This window comes from Aythya marila, assembly GCF_965140915.1.
Source record: "Aythya marila genome assembly, chromosome: 9".
In the NCBI taxonomy this organism is placed as follows: Eukaryota; Metazoa; Chordata; class Aves; order Anseriformes; family Anatidae; genus Aythya; species Aythya marila.
In genome coordinates this window covers 24,862,470-24,881,055 of record NC_139050.1, presented here as the reverse complement: position 1 = coordinate 24,881,055, position 18,586 = coordinate 24,862,470, and the positions used below count along the sequence as shown (strand labels likewise).

General features: G+C 40.0%; 1 protein-coding gene across 3 annotated transcripts in view; it reads left to right on the top strand.

The window, feature by feature from the left end:
* RSRC1 (arginine and serine rich coiled-coil 1) overlaps positions 1–18,586 on the top strand; it is a 140,426-nt gene that overhangs the window by 74,678 nt on the left and 47,162 nt on the right. For all 3 annotated transcript variants that reach the window (XM_082766766.1, XM_082766765.1, XM_082766767.1), the window contains one exon: positions 5,848–5,899. In XM_082766766.1, coding sequence (XP_082622892.1) covers positions 5,848–5,899 — 52 coding nt within the window. The remainder of the gene's footprint in view (positions 1–5,847; positions 5,900–18,586) is intronic.

Below are 18,586 nucleotides of genomic sequence, written 5' to 3'. Positions count from 1 at the left end.
AAAATTCACTTGGACGAAAAGCAAGTAGTCAAAACACTCCTGAACAGAGAATTTTAACATTCCATGAAGTTGCTCAGCAGCTGCAGAGCTGGGACTTCAGAGCTGTGCCAACAATCTTGCCTTTTCCCTCTGAAAGGCTCTGAATTTCAGTGACTGGGCTGTCTCATTGCCTTCTGCAGTCTTTCTGCCCCAAATTGGATAGCTCAGCATCCTTGGGGTAGCAGGAATGGGCAGGGTGGTCTGTGCAGCTTGGGAAAGTTTTTCAGACCTTTCTGTCGGGGTACAGATGTTTGCTCCCAGCTCCGACTGGGAGAGCCTTCTTCCATGGGCAGATCCTGCTTGATTATCTCCTCGGTGCAGTGGCTGTCTTGCTAGTTAAGCTGTACTTTTCATCATTAGTCATATTCTTCCTGTGGCCTTTACATACATTAAAGGCTAAAATGGCTTTTTTGGCTTCTCTCTTTTTTTTTTTTTCCCCGATAATGATTGCCCTTTCATAGTTAGCATGTTGCTTATGCTGCCTTTTTTTTTTTTCTTTCCTTTTTTTTTTTTTTTTTTTGTATGGAAGTGCCAAAAGCATTTGTGTATTTGATGGACAGATATTGCTATTATCCCATGCTTTACATGATTCTTTCCACTTCTAATTCGTGTACATCACGCTTTGATAATTGCGTAGGTCTGACAACATCTAAGATCAAGATTTTTGTTATGCCCAATTCTATTTCAGTAGTAACATGGAACAGGTCAGTAATTTGTATTAGACTGTAACTAGCGTGTGGTGATGAGAGGTCCACAAAAAGAGTATAAAAATTCTTAGGAAACAGAGCACGGGCAGCTTCTCGAGCTTACAATGTTTTCTGTTCCTGTTAGGCTGCTTACCTAAAGTTTAAAAAAACAAATAAATGAAAAGCAACATCAACAACAAACAACCAAACAAACCAAGCACCAGGTTTTTGCAATAAAAAGCGTGCTTCCTATTAGACTGCAAACAGTCTGACAGATTTTTTTCTTCTTTTTTTTTTTTTAATTTTATTTCCAATTCCGTCCTATGCGATAGTAGGAGTGTAAAACCGCTCTGTCAATATACTACAAATGTGATGTGTTCCACTGGTAGCTGCTGAACGTTTTCATACAGCTAGCTGGGTAGTTGTAAGAACAAATCATCCTTCCTCCGTTGTATTTAACAGGAAGGTAGTTAGGGGTAGGAGGCAAGCTGGGAAACACCTCCCTTGTTGTGGAGTAAACAGCTTCGGTGCCATCTCATGCTGGACTCACTTTCCCAATTTATTTTTTTTCACAGTTTATCAAAAATTCATTTTTTTGGAGCAGGTGGATTACATTAGGTCAGAACAAGTGGTCCTGCCATAGCCTGTATCTGTGCATTACCGACTGATTGTATCAGAGAAGAAACACCAAGTCAGAAATACCATTTAGCATCCAGTCGTTTCTGCTGATTAATGCCTGAAAATGCAGGGGTATAAATCAAATAATGCTGGGCACGCTTATTACATTTCTCTGTTACTAATTCATGTCGTGAATTCTTCTGTTGTTTTGTTTGTTTGTTTTAATGAGGAAAAAATGTTCCTCTGTCACTTCTGAATTTGCCAGCCTCAAATTCATTCTGTTTCCTCTGGCTTTTGTATAAAAAAGAAGACAATTACAAGTTCTCAGTCTTTTTCAATTTTATTTTATTTTTTTTTTAATATTGCATGCCCTTATGAGGTGTTCCGTAATACAAAAAAGTTCTTCATTTTCACTTTCTTTGGTAATTATTATTTTTTTTTAATCTCCTAATGAGAAAGGGATGACTCAAAAGGAATGCCTCCGTTCCTATGCTAAACAAACATGTCACATAATCTTTTTCCTAATTTGATCAAACTCTATTTAAAAGATAGGCAGGGGTTAGGGTTCTTTGTTGCTCTCTCCCTGTTGAGATAGATTTACTAGAATTGGGATGTATAATATTTCAGGTGAAGGCAGGCCACCGACTTACAGAATATATTAAAATGAAATTATACATCTATCCCCTTTGTTTATTTTTTTTCATTTCTTCCTTGTCTTTTCTCATTACCGATATACATTGAGGTCTCCTTTTAGCTGTCCACAATGATGCCTAAACTATTTTTTTCCTGAATTGATAGCGCGCTTTGAGAACACAATAAGGCGAGTGAGAAGTTCTCTCCAATCTGCATTACTCTGTATTTATCAGCATTACATTTTATGCTGTTCTGTGCTGCTGTTACCGCTTGATCTGGTTAAGGCTTTCAGCCTCCTGTACCCCTAAATCATGCATTTACCTGTAGATGCAGTGCGATGCCATCACTTGGCATCTCCCCAGATCGCTACCGAGGCTGTAAGCACAATGTTTTAATGGGGAACAGGAGAAATTGCTGGTGCTGTGAGACAGGGCCTGGTTGTTTTGTGCCTTGCTGCCTGCTTTTCTCATGTAGGACTTTAATCAAAGCTTGTGGCACGTCAATGAGAACATCAGCTTGACTTTTTGAGGAGATCCCGTAGACTCATGAGACAACATTTGTCGGTGAGGACGCCGTTTAGACAGTGTGAGGTTGTCCTTTAGCTCTGGAGGAGCCTCTCCTCTCCCCGCATTACCCTCCCAGAACAGTTGCTGCCAACAGGTAGTCTCTGGAAGAGGAGCCCCAGACCGGAGGCTGCAGTCCTAGGATAATCCCCAGCCACCCCTCTTCAGCTGGAGCTTCTGCTGGCCCAGCCCTGCTGCCATTTCTCAGCCCAGAGCTTCCAGCTGGCACCAAAAAACCCACAACGCACCAACCACAACACTTTGCAGCTTTGTATCACTGCAAAACAATTCTCTCCTTCATCCCAGCTAACCAAATCCGTGGACATCTTGCTCAGGTGGCCTCGGTCAGCTCCTGCCAGCTCAGTCCGTGAGCCCGGTGTCCCGATGTGCCACCTCCCGCTGCTCTGCCAGCCCCCTGCAAGTCGGTGAGAGTTGGTTAGCTTTAACCAAAACCAGTCTTTGTCCTGTACCCTTCCTCTGGTTTTGAGTGAAAAGCAAAAATCAACCAGAGAACGTGGAGCAGAATCACCTGAGAAAGCCTCTAGGAGAGTCCTGGTTGCAGTGATGCTGAGGTCCTTCTGCTGTACTCTGCCTTCCCAACATTTCTTTTCTGGAATCCACTGCAACAGTTTGCTGTAGGTTTTTGACCCACGTTGTATCTATTCTCAATTGTTTTGGATAGCCAGCTCTTCCAACAGCTAGGAAACTGAAGTTTGTTTATTATTATTATTATTATTATTGTTATTATTGTTATTATTGTTATTATTATTACACTTTTTTTGAGCTCTGCAGGTGTTGGGAATGACTAGATGCATGTCCCCAGGAAAGTAACTGATGGTAAGCTGGAGCTGAACTAAGAGGATGGATTTGTGTTCAGCTTCCAGAGTCATATACGGGCTCACTTAATTGGTGTTTATTTGCTGAGTCCTTTGGGTATTGTTTTGGTTTTAAAACTGGAATCTTAGTACAATTGCAACGAGAGAAACTGAAACCTAGGGAAGTGGCATCTTGCTGAGGAGCCTAAATTTAACACAAGCACAATTCGGGTTCTATTTTAAGCTGCAACGAGTGCTTGCAGTAATATTGTTCCCAAAACCTGAGCAGGATCATTTGCCACTGCTGTCCTGGCAATCGGCCATGGGGCCGTGAGTCAGCTTCGGGAAGGAACCCGGACACCAACCTCCTCGGGGCCATGCAAGACGTGATGCTGAGACGTTTCAACTGGTGTAAGCAAACAGATCCACAAAGTTTGGGGATCTGTGGCTTTGGAGTTGTCTAACACACAGATTGGGGCAGCTGTGGGTCTGGAGAAGGCTGTGCTTTTACCCGTAAGTGGAAAAATTTGTAAATGATGAACTCGACCGGTTTTGTTAAACAGATTTGATAGCCTACATCCCCTCTGCAAGGCTGTCATTTAATTGTGATTTCAGGCAGCACGTGTGGCTGGGGCAGCCAGGGGATGTCGATCACGTCTGCTGAAAGCAGGCACTCGGGGGCTGTCGCTCCCGGCTGCTCGGGGGCTGCAGCAGGCTTTGAGGGCGGCAGGGTTTGTATTCACCCAGTGCAAAGATAAAACACGTGTGTAAAATACATGCAGATGGGTCCCTGCCACACTCGGGCTTGTTAGGCTTTTATAGGCATATTATGAGAGAGAAAAGTCCCGTAGTGCATTACACCTGACCGGTATCGTTAGCGATGGGCAGGAGGGATGAACGTAACCGGTATTAGCACAGGCAAACGTCGGTGACATTCCACAGGAAAACTCCTTAAAAATTAGGCAGGAGCACGCTGCAACTCGCAACGTTTCGTCGTGGTTAACTGCTTGTGGTGGGGTAGTGGGGGCTGACACTGACAGGAGCCACGTGCGCTACTTAGCAATATTCACACTGCTCGTTAGCTCAAATAGAAGTCTGGACTCCTTTTCTTTTTTTTTCTTTTTTTTTTAGACATTGGTGATTTTTTTTCTCAACTTTCCCAAGCGTAGTTACACTTGAATACTGATCTCTCAGTCCAAAATTCATCACAAGTAGCAGGAATTTTAGCAAATTCTATTTGTAAAAATAAAATCTAGTACCTGAATTGAAGCATTTGTTCCAAACTTATTAATTATCTCAGTAAAATAAAAGCTGAATTCCCCCTGAACTGACCATTTTTAAAGCAAAACATGACACCGATGGCATCTCTGGAGCTCCCATCAGACACATCCCTTACTCCCTGTAGCTAGCTAGCAACTTGTGTGGGTTGGTTTTTTTTGTTGTCAATTTTTTCTTTGTTTGAAACAGTAAAAAAACAAATTTAAAGTGCCAAGACTGCAGCACCTGAGCTGCCCCTGAGCCTCCCAGAGCAGCTCTTTTTAGGAACGTGCCAGCTCCTGCTGCTGCTGCTTGGGCCCTTGGGAGGCACCACGGCCCGGACCCTGCTGGGGATGGGGGATCCCTTAGGGTAATTAAACGCTGTGCTGCAGGGTGGACGACACAAATGTGAGAACCTGATTTAAGTTTTACTGGATGCCGGAACCCAGCTGCTGGACGGGGTTGTGCAAGCACACAGGCTGTTCGTGTGAAGGTGTGAATGCAGGTGGTGCTTCTTACATAGCAATCCTTCCCTAATGGGTGATGTCAAACACAACGCCGTCCGGGATGTCTTTGGTTGAAAGAGGTTTTGAGGAAAGCCGGGGTCTGCCCAGGGCTACTGCTCTTCCCTGCAGAGCATCAGCAGCTGGGACCTTCAGAGCAAAGAGCTCTGACCGACTGATGCTTGTGTCGGCAGTGAGGTGAAACCTGAAAGGTGCCAACTTACGCTGGTTATCAGGAAAAATGTTCTGGGTGCAGTGTCTGCCCAGAAGAGCCCTCAAAGCTAAAGGATGACACCAGAAACTTCCTGCGTGCTTTGTTCTTTTTAGCACAGAGCAGAAACCTCCCAAAGTTTTCAGATGCTTACAGAAACAATCAACTTCTGCACTCCATGACAAATGTGGTTTATGTATAAATTTAACTGTGAAAACGTTTGAGTGGCTTCAAAATTAGAGGGATGGCAAGCGCATTGGACACAGTAAAACATCACTTGGAATAATTAGCATAGTGGGTACACAGCCAACAATGTGCTCCTCAGCCCAACAGATGTGAAGAAATACCTTAAGGAAAGGAAAAAATCAAAACAGATAACAGAAGAAGTGTGAAAAACTCGCCATATTAATCATATTAAGACCAGATTGTGGCTGGTAGCGGTGGGAGCTGCGTGCCGGTAACGTGACCTCGCGTGTTGGTTGTGCAAACAGTTGTGAAGATTTACAAATCCTCTCTTTTCAGACTCCTGCTGAACAGGCCAAAGCTCGATTACAGCTGGTTCTTGAGGCAGCTGGTAAGTGTTGCTATTATAAGTCAATTTATATTCTTTATTTCTTTTTTTTTTTTATAATATCAGACAAATGAAACCTATCACGATAGAAATTTTACTTTTTTTTCTGCTTGACAAAGGCTGAGTCCCTTTCCCATAGCTCACTTCAGTCTCTGGTTAAGTTGTAACTGGTGTGCATCAGCATTGGCATTTACTAAACTCCTCTAAGGAGATAAAGTAAGTGCTTTGTGTTGTCTGCTGTTGGAGAACCAGTGCTCAGACTCCATGCGTTTGTCCTCTTGCTGCTGCTAACAAAACTCTTAGTCTGCATTCTGAAAAATTTGGTTTTGTTTCTTTAATTTCTAGCATTGAACTAGTTTGGTGTATGTAAATATTTATATTTCTTTGTTTGAAGGGGTAGCAGAAATACGTAGCAAGCTTTCCAAAAGGGCCAGATCAAGAGGCTGACCTCCATATTAGTGCCCTCCAGAAAGAAGCATTCCTATTTTGTCTAGTGCTAGTAACAAGGAAGGCAAAATGCATGTCTCGGTAACTATTTGGAACTTTTAATTCAATTTGAAATTGGAGGGATCCTGTAGCTTCGTGTCACGTTTAAAAATTTATGGAAACTCTTGTTCTATTGAACCAAAGACTAGAAGATCAGTCCTTTTTTTTAATCCTGCTTTTTTGCAGATACTTATCTAAGTGCAAGGTAAGTCCAAGACATACTAATTCCCAAATGAACAGGAGTTCCCTTTTTTATTTCTTTTATTTATTTATTTACTTTTTTTAACACTACTGTGGTGCTGCTGTGGGTTTGGCCAGTGGGCTGATGTAGACCAAGGTTCGTTTTGCTCTTTGAGGCCTTGCAAAAATCTCTGCCTTGATGTGGAGATTTTGTCCTCCCTTCACCCAGTCTCCAAGCAGTTATTTTGAACTTATTTAGTTATTTTGATGCACTTGCGTGTGAAATTATTATCTGAGAACCGTACACTGTGGTGGGATCATGGTGGTTTATAAAGATATCTAGATATAACAGACTGAATGTTCTTGAGGTATTTTCATTTGTCTTCAGATTATTAAAATAACAATTTAACTCTCTAATATGTTACTCTGTGTTGAGGTTTGCATGCTAATTTATTTCTGTATCTTAACGTTTCCCATTTTAATTTTCCTGTTAAAACTTTGTCAATTTTTCCACACAAAAAGGAAAACTTGCAGTATTTCGTACGTGTTGTAATAAATACATGTTTGTCTTTAGTTCAGCTTCTGTCTGTCTCTGGTTTATGGATTCTTAATTTATAAGCAGAGATTTCTAATATCATTCTTTATTTTTCCCCCTTACTGAAACCTCCTGTGTTAAGGAATACCATCTTTTCACTTTCCTGGATTTTTTTCCCAGAAAAATGCACCTAGCCCTTTATATTCTATAGTTTCAAATGTGTTCATTGTTCTCCATAACTTTTAATAAACCTTTGAAGCATATAATTATAAAGTAGATGTGACAGCACTGACCTAAAAAAGCACAATTTGTTTATACTACTCACATCTGTCACACCTCATTTTTTAATTTAACACCTGGGAAATGTATAAAAGATACCTAGGAGTTGTATATCATCGTGACCTGGGTCCCAGAAATTTCCAGAAACGTATAAAGGGCCTATGATATTTTTTAATTTAAATATTCACAATTGAAGTCAGAAACCTAGATTGAAGCTGCACGCTGCTCATAAATAACTCGAGAGAGTTAATCTGTTTGTTTCTCTTACCATCCCAATTTTATAGGAAAAAAATGTTTTCTGTCGTTATTTAGGTGCTGGTAATCTTAAGCATTTATGAGATCGTTCTTACCTTCTTTTCCTGGTCCTGTATTCAGTCAATTAAACTGAATTTTTATTAATTTAATTTAAGAGGATGAGCGTGTTAATGCTGTTGTTTCAATGTCTTTATTGTGTTTATTTATTGCAAAATGAACGCTTTTTTCACCTTTAGAGAAATAAAAGCAAACGGCCATTGGAGCATTCCTGAAGAGCTCCTTGTGTTCTGTTGGCTTTCCAGAGTTCAAAATCAACAGATTAATTGGTGCTGCTGTTGTAGCACGATCACGTAGCTGAACGTAATGGGAATTTTGATCTGCACCTTGGTGGCGATGAACAAACCGCTGGTTGTGTGCGTAGTGCTCCGTACGGAACGCCCCAGACTTTAAGGACTGTTCCTAACATGCACTCTTCTCGATGGTTTCGATGGACAAAAACAGTTCCACCTTCTGCAGTGCCTCCAAATTACCCCCAAGCGTTAGAGAAGCCTTTGGGAAGGTCCCTGCGCTGTTCATCTCCACTGATGTGCTCTAACGTTGGCATCTCCATTTCCCCTTTCCAGGCCATTTCCAGGCAATACCATCCCATCTCCCACATGAATCTAACATTTTATTTTGTCACTGGTATTGAAATATATTTCCCCATTTCATTCTGAAGATTTCCACATATTACTGCACTGTGCAGTGCATATTGCTGTACTGTACTTGGTTTACTTAGCAAATGGTTTTGGTTATTAATGTATTGGCAATGCCTTCGGATGAACATAACACAAATACAGCAACCAGTACCTCGGCTGTGTAAGGTTACAAAGCATATTAAATGTTAATGTGCATAAATCGAAGCTAGCTTGTCTATAAAATACCAGTGTTGGTTGTAAGAGCAATCTGACTTCAAATTCAAGCTGATGGTAGGTTTTGAACTTTGCTTATAGCCTCTCCCAGCACTACATTTATCTAATATTTAAGTTTGTAATTCCTATTCACCGTAGCCTCATGACATTTCAAATTTAATTTCTTTATGTTACAATCTAGGTTTCTCTTTTGCTTAACCCCATCAAATAGTCTAAATTCCAATGTATCCTTTGTCAATGCCACTTCTGTACATTAAAACATTATATTAAAAAGAGAGAGAGACTGGGACATATCTGCTGTGTCCTAGTGGAGAGGCCAAGTTACTGCTCTGTTGGACTTTCATTTTGAAAAAAGAAATTGTTAGCAACGATACGGGTTTGCAATACGTCCCTATTGAACCGGAGAGTGCCAGGTACAAAAGTTCATGGCCCGTGTTTTACTTTGTTTCTTGTCGTGTTTCAGTTAAATATTTGCACGATAGGGTTGTCTTCTCAATCTGAAGGTGTTTGTGTGTATAATTTTCTGCTTCACATCAACCTATTGACTTGCAAATTGCATGGCTTTATCCCTGGGGGTTTGAGCAAGAGAAAGAAGGTGGTGTACTGAAACACACCACTAAGGTTATGGATTTACAGAACACAGGTTTTGAAAGTGCTTTTGGAATGTCAACTTCACCAAGTCCTGCTCTAGTGCAATGGCCATGGTTTAAAAAAGTTAATTAAACATAATTGTATTCCCTTCACCCTTCACTACTTGCTTCATCAGCAGCAATGCTTTATTTCAGGGAGGTGAATGTCCAAGGGCCTCCCCACCAGGCCCAACTCCGTCAGGAACTGTGGATGTTTGGTATCTTGGGAAAATCTGCTCTTGGCATCTTTAATATTCATCTAGAAAATATCAACCAATTTCTCTGAAAGCCAAAAGACAGCAAATGGTAAACTAGACCCTTTTTAATCGGGGTTATTTTATTTTGCTGGTGCACTTTGAGGACTTTCTGGTCTCTCGTTGCAGGAGAGTTGGTAAAATACAGCAAATTCACCTGCGTTTGGGAGGGGAGGAGAGAAAGGCGGCCACCGTGACGTTCAGGTGATCTGCTGCTGTCAAGAAGTTTTGTCTCTGTCCTTTGTGGTGGCCTTGCTACGGGCTTTGTTAAATACCATTTCCTTTGTTAGTGCAGATTGATTTCAGTATCTTTGTTCGCATTAAGCAGCATAATACTTGAAGACACCGAGCACTCCCCTTGAATTTTTAGGGCACCTGGTTCTCGATTTATAAAACCTGCCGTTGGTCTCGGCTATAAATGATATTTGCATGACTTTATTTTCTTATCCTTCCCAATATTTAGCCAGAAGAAAGCCTTTTCAGCATTGTCTAACAATATCACAGCAACTTGCCATGTTTGAGCAGATGTTAAGCAGGCAATAGTTGAATGTTAATTTTGAGAGGGTGGTATGTTTAAGCCTATCTGAAGTATGTTGCATGTGGGCCTTCCAGACTTAGCTACAATGCTTTGTCTCTTGGGAGAATTTTAAAGCTAAACCTCTTTCTTTTTGTCACTCTATATGGACTCTCTCAAGTCAGTATAAAGCAGATCATCCCTAGGCTAAAGCTCTTCAGCTTTTGTTATTGGGCTCTGTAGACCTGTAATTAGGCCTCCTGGCAGGCCTTGCAGGCCAGTTAATGGTCATATGGAGTTTCTATGAGGCAGACTGGCTTTGTATAAATCCTTCGTAGGAATACGTTTATGGGTCACTTCCTACCAGGACCGGGCTTTGTGCGGGTGCCCCGCGGGCTGACAGGGAGCAGGTTCCCTTGACCATGGCCAGCTCAGTTTGCGGCGCACAATCTACCCGGCTAATCCCCAGTGTAAACAGAGGATTTAGCCGAGCTTCTGTCACTTACAGTTGCCAAACCACTTGGGTGTCTGTGATTCCTTTCCCAGACTTCATTACTGAGAGAAAGAGAAGCACAGAAGATTTGAGCTTGTTTTGGTATTAAGCATTTGCTTGCGCATATCACGAATATTAAGAAAAAAGTTTCCCGTACGCTGAATCCTGCCTTACTAAAACTGATAAGCGTATTAGCAAACCTCCGAACCTTACAGCCAGCTAATTTGTGCCAGCAGTTGTTGTATGGCAACCGTGTTTTCACAAAAAGATTAAAATATGGATGAATATTCCGAAATGTAAATGTATTGAGATGAAGTAGCACGGGGACGTTTCGAGCTAACAATCCTACTGCTTTTACCAAAGGAGTCTGAAAACTTTTCTTCGGCGACATGGAGAAATTTCTTATTCTCCATATAAAGATGATTACAAAAGGCAATTGATCTGGATTTTCAAAGGTCTAGAGTTGAAATAAGTGACTGATCTGTTTTGGGAATCTGCATTTCAATCTATGGCTGAAAGAGCATTCAAGAAGGGCATTTTTGTGCAAAGAATTCTTGATAGAGTTTATTTAAAGGGAACTTCAGCATTGAGAGACTAATATGACATTAGCAATATGTGGTAAAAAATGATGAATAGAAATAAGCATTTAACATTTATCAGATCTGTTTGGCAGCAATTCTGGATATTGGGTATTTAACTCATTATCTTTGAATTATACTATCAGATTGCTCCCTTTAATTTTGTACCATGCATCTTTATTGCATTTTACATATTCCTTGCAGAGAAAATAATGGAATATAACAAGTACTTGGGCTTTTGCTGTTGTAAAAATGCAAGCATTTTATAGTACTTACTGCATTTTTATTTTTTACCTACCTATTATGTTACATTTTATTAGGAAGAAAAATCCTAATTTGCACTCCTAGTGCATGATAAATAAATAGGCCAATATTCTCTACTCTGTGGTATCAAAATGGCTCATAACAGATGTGGCTGAAAGGACCACATACGTAGACTGTATGATTTTAGTCTGGTGGAACTAATAGGATCACTTGCTACTTTATAGATTCTTGCTTTTCTTTTACTTTAATAAAAACTGTTTAGTTAAATAGGATGGCTTCTATTTTGCTCTATTCTAGCTATGCAAAGTAGTAAGGCTAGCAGGTGGCAACAAGTATGAAAACTTTAATTTTATTGGCATTTATTTTTAAATGCCAAATATATAAAATGTTTATGGATTTCTAGATTGTGGTTTTCTTATTTTTGATTTTGCTGTTTGTGAACTTTCCATTGAAAACTTGATGCCTTTAGCTTGAAATTGTAATTATGCAAACAACTTTAGAAGGATGGATAACATTTGTTGGTATATATGGACAAAGGACGAAATAGCACATACAATATTTTACCTGTGTCAGGGAAGATTATAATAATTTCTAGATAGAAGATTATTTTGGATGTTATTTTTAATTTGAAACTATGACAACATGAAGCTACAGCATGTCAGCACGTCCTGGGACCAGCCTGTCCCCATCCCACTTGAGCAGCTCTCAGCAAACACTCGCAGTGGGCAGCCGCCCACTCCCGTGCTCCGTGTGGGCTCTCCAGCACAGGATCAGGAGTTTTGTTACGCTGCAGGTTAGAAAATAGCATGTAGCAGTTATTGAAGATGAAGTTTATATTACGGTCTTCTACAGAGGACAGGCTATTAAAACATCGAAGATACAAATGAAGTGGATTAAAGGAAAATTTTGGTTGGAGTTCATGAAGCTCACTACTGCAAGGTTGTGCTGAGGAGGCCAGAAATCTTTTCATGCGATGAAATCTTTTCATTCAGACACCAATCTGAGGAGAAGCTGTCCTTCCCCTTGCTGCTGTGGTTTCAACTGCAAGTGTCAATTAACTGTAGCCCCAAAAAATCGGCGTTTTTTTTTTTTCTTTTCCTTAATTTCTTGTCATTTAAATACTCTTTCCATGCTTATCTCTTCTCCTTATAGCCGAGGTTTGGTCAGGAATGGGATTCATGAAAACTAGGTAATTTAGGAAAATAACCTGGTTATGGAGTTGGTGGCCCCAGTTTGTAGGTCCACTGCTGCCCCAACTCAGCCAGGAGATTTCCAAGTGTCAAAACTCATTTAGTTGTCAACAGCAGCAGAACAAGCACTTGGGGAGAAACTGAGTGATACAGGAGTGTCCAGAATGAAGCGTTCTTCCCAAAAATCTACCTGAAATACAAGTTTTAGAGAAAAGAAAGAGAATCATTCTGTATTCATTACGATGGACGAGCTTTGAATTTCTATCAGGTGCCTTCCTGGCTGGATGGTGGCTCTTCCCATTACACTGAGAGATTTCCAGAGCTCTCAGGACTGAGGGAAGACAAGCCTGATTAATATTTATCCTACCAAACTGGCAAATTAATGTTGGCTTTTGAAGTGGCCTTGGTTCTTGGCTGAACTTTCCATCGTGTTGCTGGTTCCTTCTGAGAGTTTCCCCGTTCTTGGTGAGGAGAGCCTCGGTGCTCGGGTGCTGCACGGCCCCGCTGCGTCCTCAGGCTCTGCTTCTCCCAAGCCCATCGTTTTCAACCAGGATTCCTTCAGGGGACTGCACGTCACCTATCGACTGTGGGCTGCAAAGCAGGTTGCTATATTTTAGGTCATTGCTCTGGTTTACTGCCGTTTATGATACCATGCTATTAACCAGGCGTGGTGATTAATGCTTGTGTTGGAGGGCGCGCCAAGTCTAGACACTTAACGCCCATCCCTACAAGGATGGATTTTTAAAATTTATTCAGTTTATGATTTTAGAGTCCCCATCAGAGCATTTCAGGTCTAATCCCACATGTAGTCTTGTGTTAGTCCCAAAACAGCGGAAAAACTAAAGGGCAGTTGATATTTGGAAGTAAAAATTAAGCCTACCTATTTTCCACCAGGAGATCCTAATCTAAGAAGAGCTGAATTAGCATATTGTGCTACAGACAGCCTCTGCGCTTGGAATCAAGCCAGCACTGTATTTAATAATTAAAGAGGAGTTTAATAAATAAATTTAAAAAATCAAGAAAATGAATGTTAAAGCAGAATTGTGATACCTAATGTTGATGCTGTGTGTTTTGTGAGAACTGCAGTTCATTTCAGACTGAATTGCACCAAGATGCACAAAATATTTAACCTCACCTGGTCAGCCTGGGCCAACGAGCTTCACAGCCAGGCCCAAGTGCTTACACAGCTGGACATGAAATCCATTTATTCATACGTTGCTTGCTCCCAATTTGTTGGCAAAGCTGCATAATCTCACTAGGGTAGTAAAAAAAAAAAATTCTTTCTGCATGCTAAGCTACGACTATATAATTAAGAGTCATTAATCCAAGTAATTATTTTTTAAAACATATTAATGGTTTTGTCCGTATGGAGTATGTGATTTTGAAGTGCAGCTGTTTTGTGTCACTGCTGAGCAGAGCAAACACTTGTTTCATCAATAATTGCTCCAACTTCGTTTTCATGATTGCTGAAAAATATGGGGTTTTAATTCAATTTGGGTGGAGAATAAGATGTGTTTGAAACAAAGTAATTCACTTTTTCAGGTAATGGTACCGTTGTGTTGGGGTACAAAAAGCGTTCATTTCCTGAGCTGATTTTAGGTTCTTACAAGAGATAAAAGGAATGCTTTGAACCACTTTTGTAGAATAATTTCCAGTGTCCATTTTTTTTCCAGTTTAAGAAGCCAATGAGTTGTTGCTAAAGTGTACCCAAAAAAAAGACTGAGTGCAGTATTGGTGCCTTGGTACGTGTAAGTAGGGGTGTCACGATGTGAAACAGAGCCTTCAAGTAATTTTTGCGGTAACTTTACTAGTTAGCGAACGTTTATTACCTTAGAAATATACCTAAAGCTGTGAGAATTTCTATTTTTTGTTACTTTTTAATCTGAGACCTGTTTCTCGTGCTACCAAGAAACAGAAGTATCTCAGGCCTACATTCTAACTAATGGGTTTTCAGTAACGCAGCATATGGTATACATGATTTTGATGCAAATATGTGTGCTAATTATGTGCAGATGAATCTAGCAGTCCTGCTATTGATCTTAAGTCAAAGACAATTTTTCAGTTAGCTTAAGTTTTATATCAATTCATATTTAGCAACTTTGCCCAGTAATTTAATTATACACTGTTTTGGCTGCAGAAACCATATGTGGTTGTGCAACAATTTTCTGTTTCAACATGCCTTTGGGGAAATGTTATGTCTTAACGCTGATAGCACAATGTTTATTTCTCACAGTTTGCACGATCTGTTGTGCCATCTTCTCCACGTAGGTGCCTGCTTTTGTCTGTGGTCATTACAGTGTTAGCCCAGTGTGTGCCCCTAAGATACGTCCTGACAATATATCCTGTAAATCCCTGGATATTTACCACCCCTCAGTTCAGTTTTCCTACGAGTGCAACTGGAGAGTGTTTGGCTGGATTTCATGGCACGTGTACCCAGAAGAGGGTTTTATAGTGCTCGATCTGCTCAGCAGCACTGTCTCTTGCTGGTGGGCGTGAATTGTGCTCAGTGTTTAGGGCTTCTCCATCTAATTTCCTGATGTGAAGCTTGCCGGGGTCTGTCATTCAGCTTGCTGAAGGGAGAAACAAGAGGGAAAGAGACAAAATGTCCTTGTTCTTTCTCGCTGTGATGAAGGTGCTTCCTGCAGGTTTCTGGGTGTGGAGGTCCTTACAGGTGGCGTTGCTCTCACCCTCCAGCTTGCACCTCCAAGGCTCCGGTAACTTAACAGATAAATGCATTTGTCTGTTGTGTAAATAGATACAAATAAATCCATTAATGGATCTTAGATCACAGTGCCCTTTTGAGGTCATTCAACTGTTTCAGGGAGTTTCAATGACTTGCCAATGATCACAGGCACTCTGTTAGGCAGGAAGCCCCTCTCCACAACTGGAAAACTAATGCATGGCCATGGCCATTCCTTGTGGTGCAAGCCCAGGGGCTGGGGCTAGCCAAGCACAGTCAGGAGCTGTGGGATCACTCATGTTGGGGACGAGGTGAGATGCTGGGCATGGCTGGAGGTGATGGTGACTTTGGCTGGACAGCAGGCGGGTCGAATTGAGTGTGGCGTCCTTAATTACCTTACTGATGGCTCCTTCTCAGTAAAACCCAAATTGTTCCCCCCCAAAAAATCTGAAAAACGTCTGTTCTTCTGCACAGTAACAAAAGGCAAAACTATTCTTGAGTGGTATCAGCTTGCAGAAGTACAGGTTGGGTTTAAAAATCTTAAATCCTGGAAAATACAGCAGGAATTTGTGAATCTTAGTAGCCACGGGTCCACAGGGCTTCTTCCCTTAGTTCAGCATCAGTTCTGCTATCGAAGCTCACTCCCCTACTTGTTGAAGAGGGGTATTAAATTGCATCATTTTCTTGAAACATTTCATGGAAAGTGGAAATCAAAACCTGCTCTTTTTCTGCTTTTCACATTCATCCTTTCAGGAAAATCTGAAATACACGCAAGGTGCTCTCAGTTCAGAAGTTCAGTCGTCCAGCACTTGAAGACCTTGTTTCATGCCTCCATGATCTTCTTATAAATCATCTATATTAATTTTTGCACTTGAATCAAGAATGATATTTAATGTAGGTAATAAAATCCTTGTTTTACAGTTACCGAAAGAATATTTATCACGGCTTTATTAAATATGGAGAAGTAAGTGTGCCATTTTTTCCAAGTGCTTTCGTTTGCTCATGTTTTCTTTGTTGACCCAAATGAATGAAATTAGAACAAACAATCTCTGAGTCATTTGTAATCAAGGCCTGATTAATGGAGTTTGGTTTCATAGCCATTATTCATTCAAGAACACCTGATATCTTTCCCATAAACAAATTGTGTTTGTCCAAATTAAGAAATTAAATGAAGCATTTGATGAGTTTATGATTGACCCTTCTAACTCCGAGCCCATTAGTCAATGTCGTTATCATACAAAACTGTTTGACTAATGTGCTGTCTAAAGAAGCATGTGGATTTATTATGATTTCTGATTAATGCATGCTGCAAGCCAAACTACTAGATTGTAATAATTTTTTGATTTTCATTTTAGCAGTCGCTGAAGATTTTCATCTGTGATGAAATGCATTTGTGTCCCATTAGATTTAGAGAAGATTATGAGGTGTCGACTGAATAAATCTTTAAAATATAGTAGTGGAAGTTTTGGAAAGATTTTTTTTTCCCCAGTGGTGCAGTTGCGTTAGGCTTTTTATAAGGATGACCACCTATTATTTAATAGGCACTTTTGTGTGATGTAGAAGAAATTCTTACACTTATGATACTGCCACTAAGAATTTCTATAAAAATAGACATTACTGTTTTCCTTTTGTATTGTTCATACTTTTGATACATGAGATTTTAATACTTCTATTTAAAAAAAAAAAAAAAAAATCTTGGATGTTTGCTTATTCTGGTTATTTTGAAAGGAGTTTTTTATAATATTGAGAATGAGGAGAATGAGAATGTTTGTGAAAAGTAGATTTAAAGATAAACTTTTAAAATAAATAAGATAGCTTTGTTTCAAAATGCCAAAATATTGTTGTTCAGAGAGTTTTTTCAGTTTTAGCCATCTAAAAAGATGTGCTTTTCTCATTTACTTTTAAAAATGTAATTAATGTGTGCTCTGTGTAAAAGGGTATCTGATAAAATTAGGGAGAAGCAGTATTCCCTTCATTTGTTGGAAAATTGATATCTTCAACAATCCCTGCTTTCTCAGTATCTTGAGAAACTATTGGTTTTCAAAAAACGTGATGTTATAAAAATGCAGCCTTTGAGGACAAAATTGATTTCTGTTCTCACCTAGACAATTTTTTAATCTTGAAATACAAAAAGTATGCAGCGTGTCTCTTTCAAACGGTAATGCTCCTTCTGCTTTTTTCGGGTATTCTGGAGCTCAACCAGCGACTTACTGGTGTTTTACTTCATTGCTAGGCCATTGTTTTGGCTCACTTCATTTGGCCAAGCGAAGGAAAGTCATCCTGTATGAACTATAGCTATGGGAATTCATAATTCACAGCTAATGCTGCTTGCATTCGTTGTGTGCTGCTACCTGTAGATATCAGAACTTATGCTTTTACATGGAAAAGCTTGCAAATGTGTCAGAGGGGTGGGGAAAAGGAAGAAAAGATGGGCATAATTTTTCTAATAATATTTCTTATTTTCCAGAAAAAATAATATATCTCTTTCTTTAGACATGTGGTATTGCTTCCATACTGCCAAGTTAAACAGTAAAATTCCTAATTGCCCCAAACTGATATCAGAAGTTAGAACCAGAACAAACTGAGAACGGTGTAGGGGCGCTGCTGGGTTTCGTCTGCACGGGAATATTGCCTGTCCTGGCAGTGAAACACTTCACCTTCTAACAGCATCCTATTTTCATTCAAAATAATTGTTTCAAAGTCTGAGTGCACTGCCAGTCTCTCAGCTACTTCAAGAAGTATATGTATTAATTTCATCTAAAGCCTAACGAGTATTTTCCCTTTGCAGAAAAGAAAGTACCTCCCAGCTAGAAGCCTTGCATACTCTGCTCTGAAAGCTTCACATAATAATTATTAGACTGTATTCAGAGAATTTATTCAAAAAAAAAAAAAAAAAAACACCACCCAAATATGTGATGAATAAACTTACATTAAGTGCCTAGAGCTATATTTGCCTGTAGCATTAAAAACTCCCAATTCCTCGCCTGGCGTTGAGCTGTGTAGGGAGACCTGAACAAGCCCCAGCAATCGGCTTTTGATCCTAAACCAAAGAACGTGAAAGTGACTGAGAAGTGAATTAAAGCATCGCCCTGGATGCTTTTTAAGAACAGTTAAACCCAAATAATAAGATGGTGAATAATTATAAAGGCCTAATAATGAAGATGGTAAAGATGGTGTTTATTCTTTACTTGATCAGTGTATGGGCAGATATAAACCATATCTATGTATATACACCCACGTGCCTTATGTAGCCTAAAAAGAAACGCCAGGCTTTCATTTAACAGTCCTCCAAATACGAATCAATATGCAAAAGCAAGAAAAGTTCATACTGAATTAAATTTGCAGACAATGATTTCAGCCATGTTGCCAGAAGCCTAATGAAGAATTGCACTGTGATACATGGGAAAGGGCAAAGCGGTGTTTTTGTTAAATGGCAAGAAGA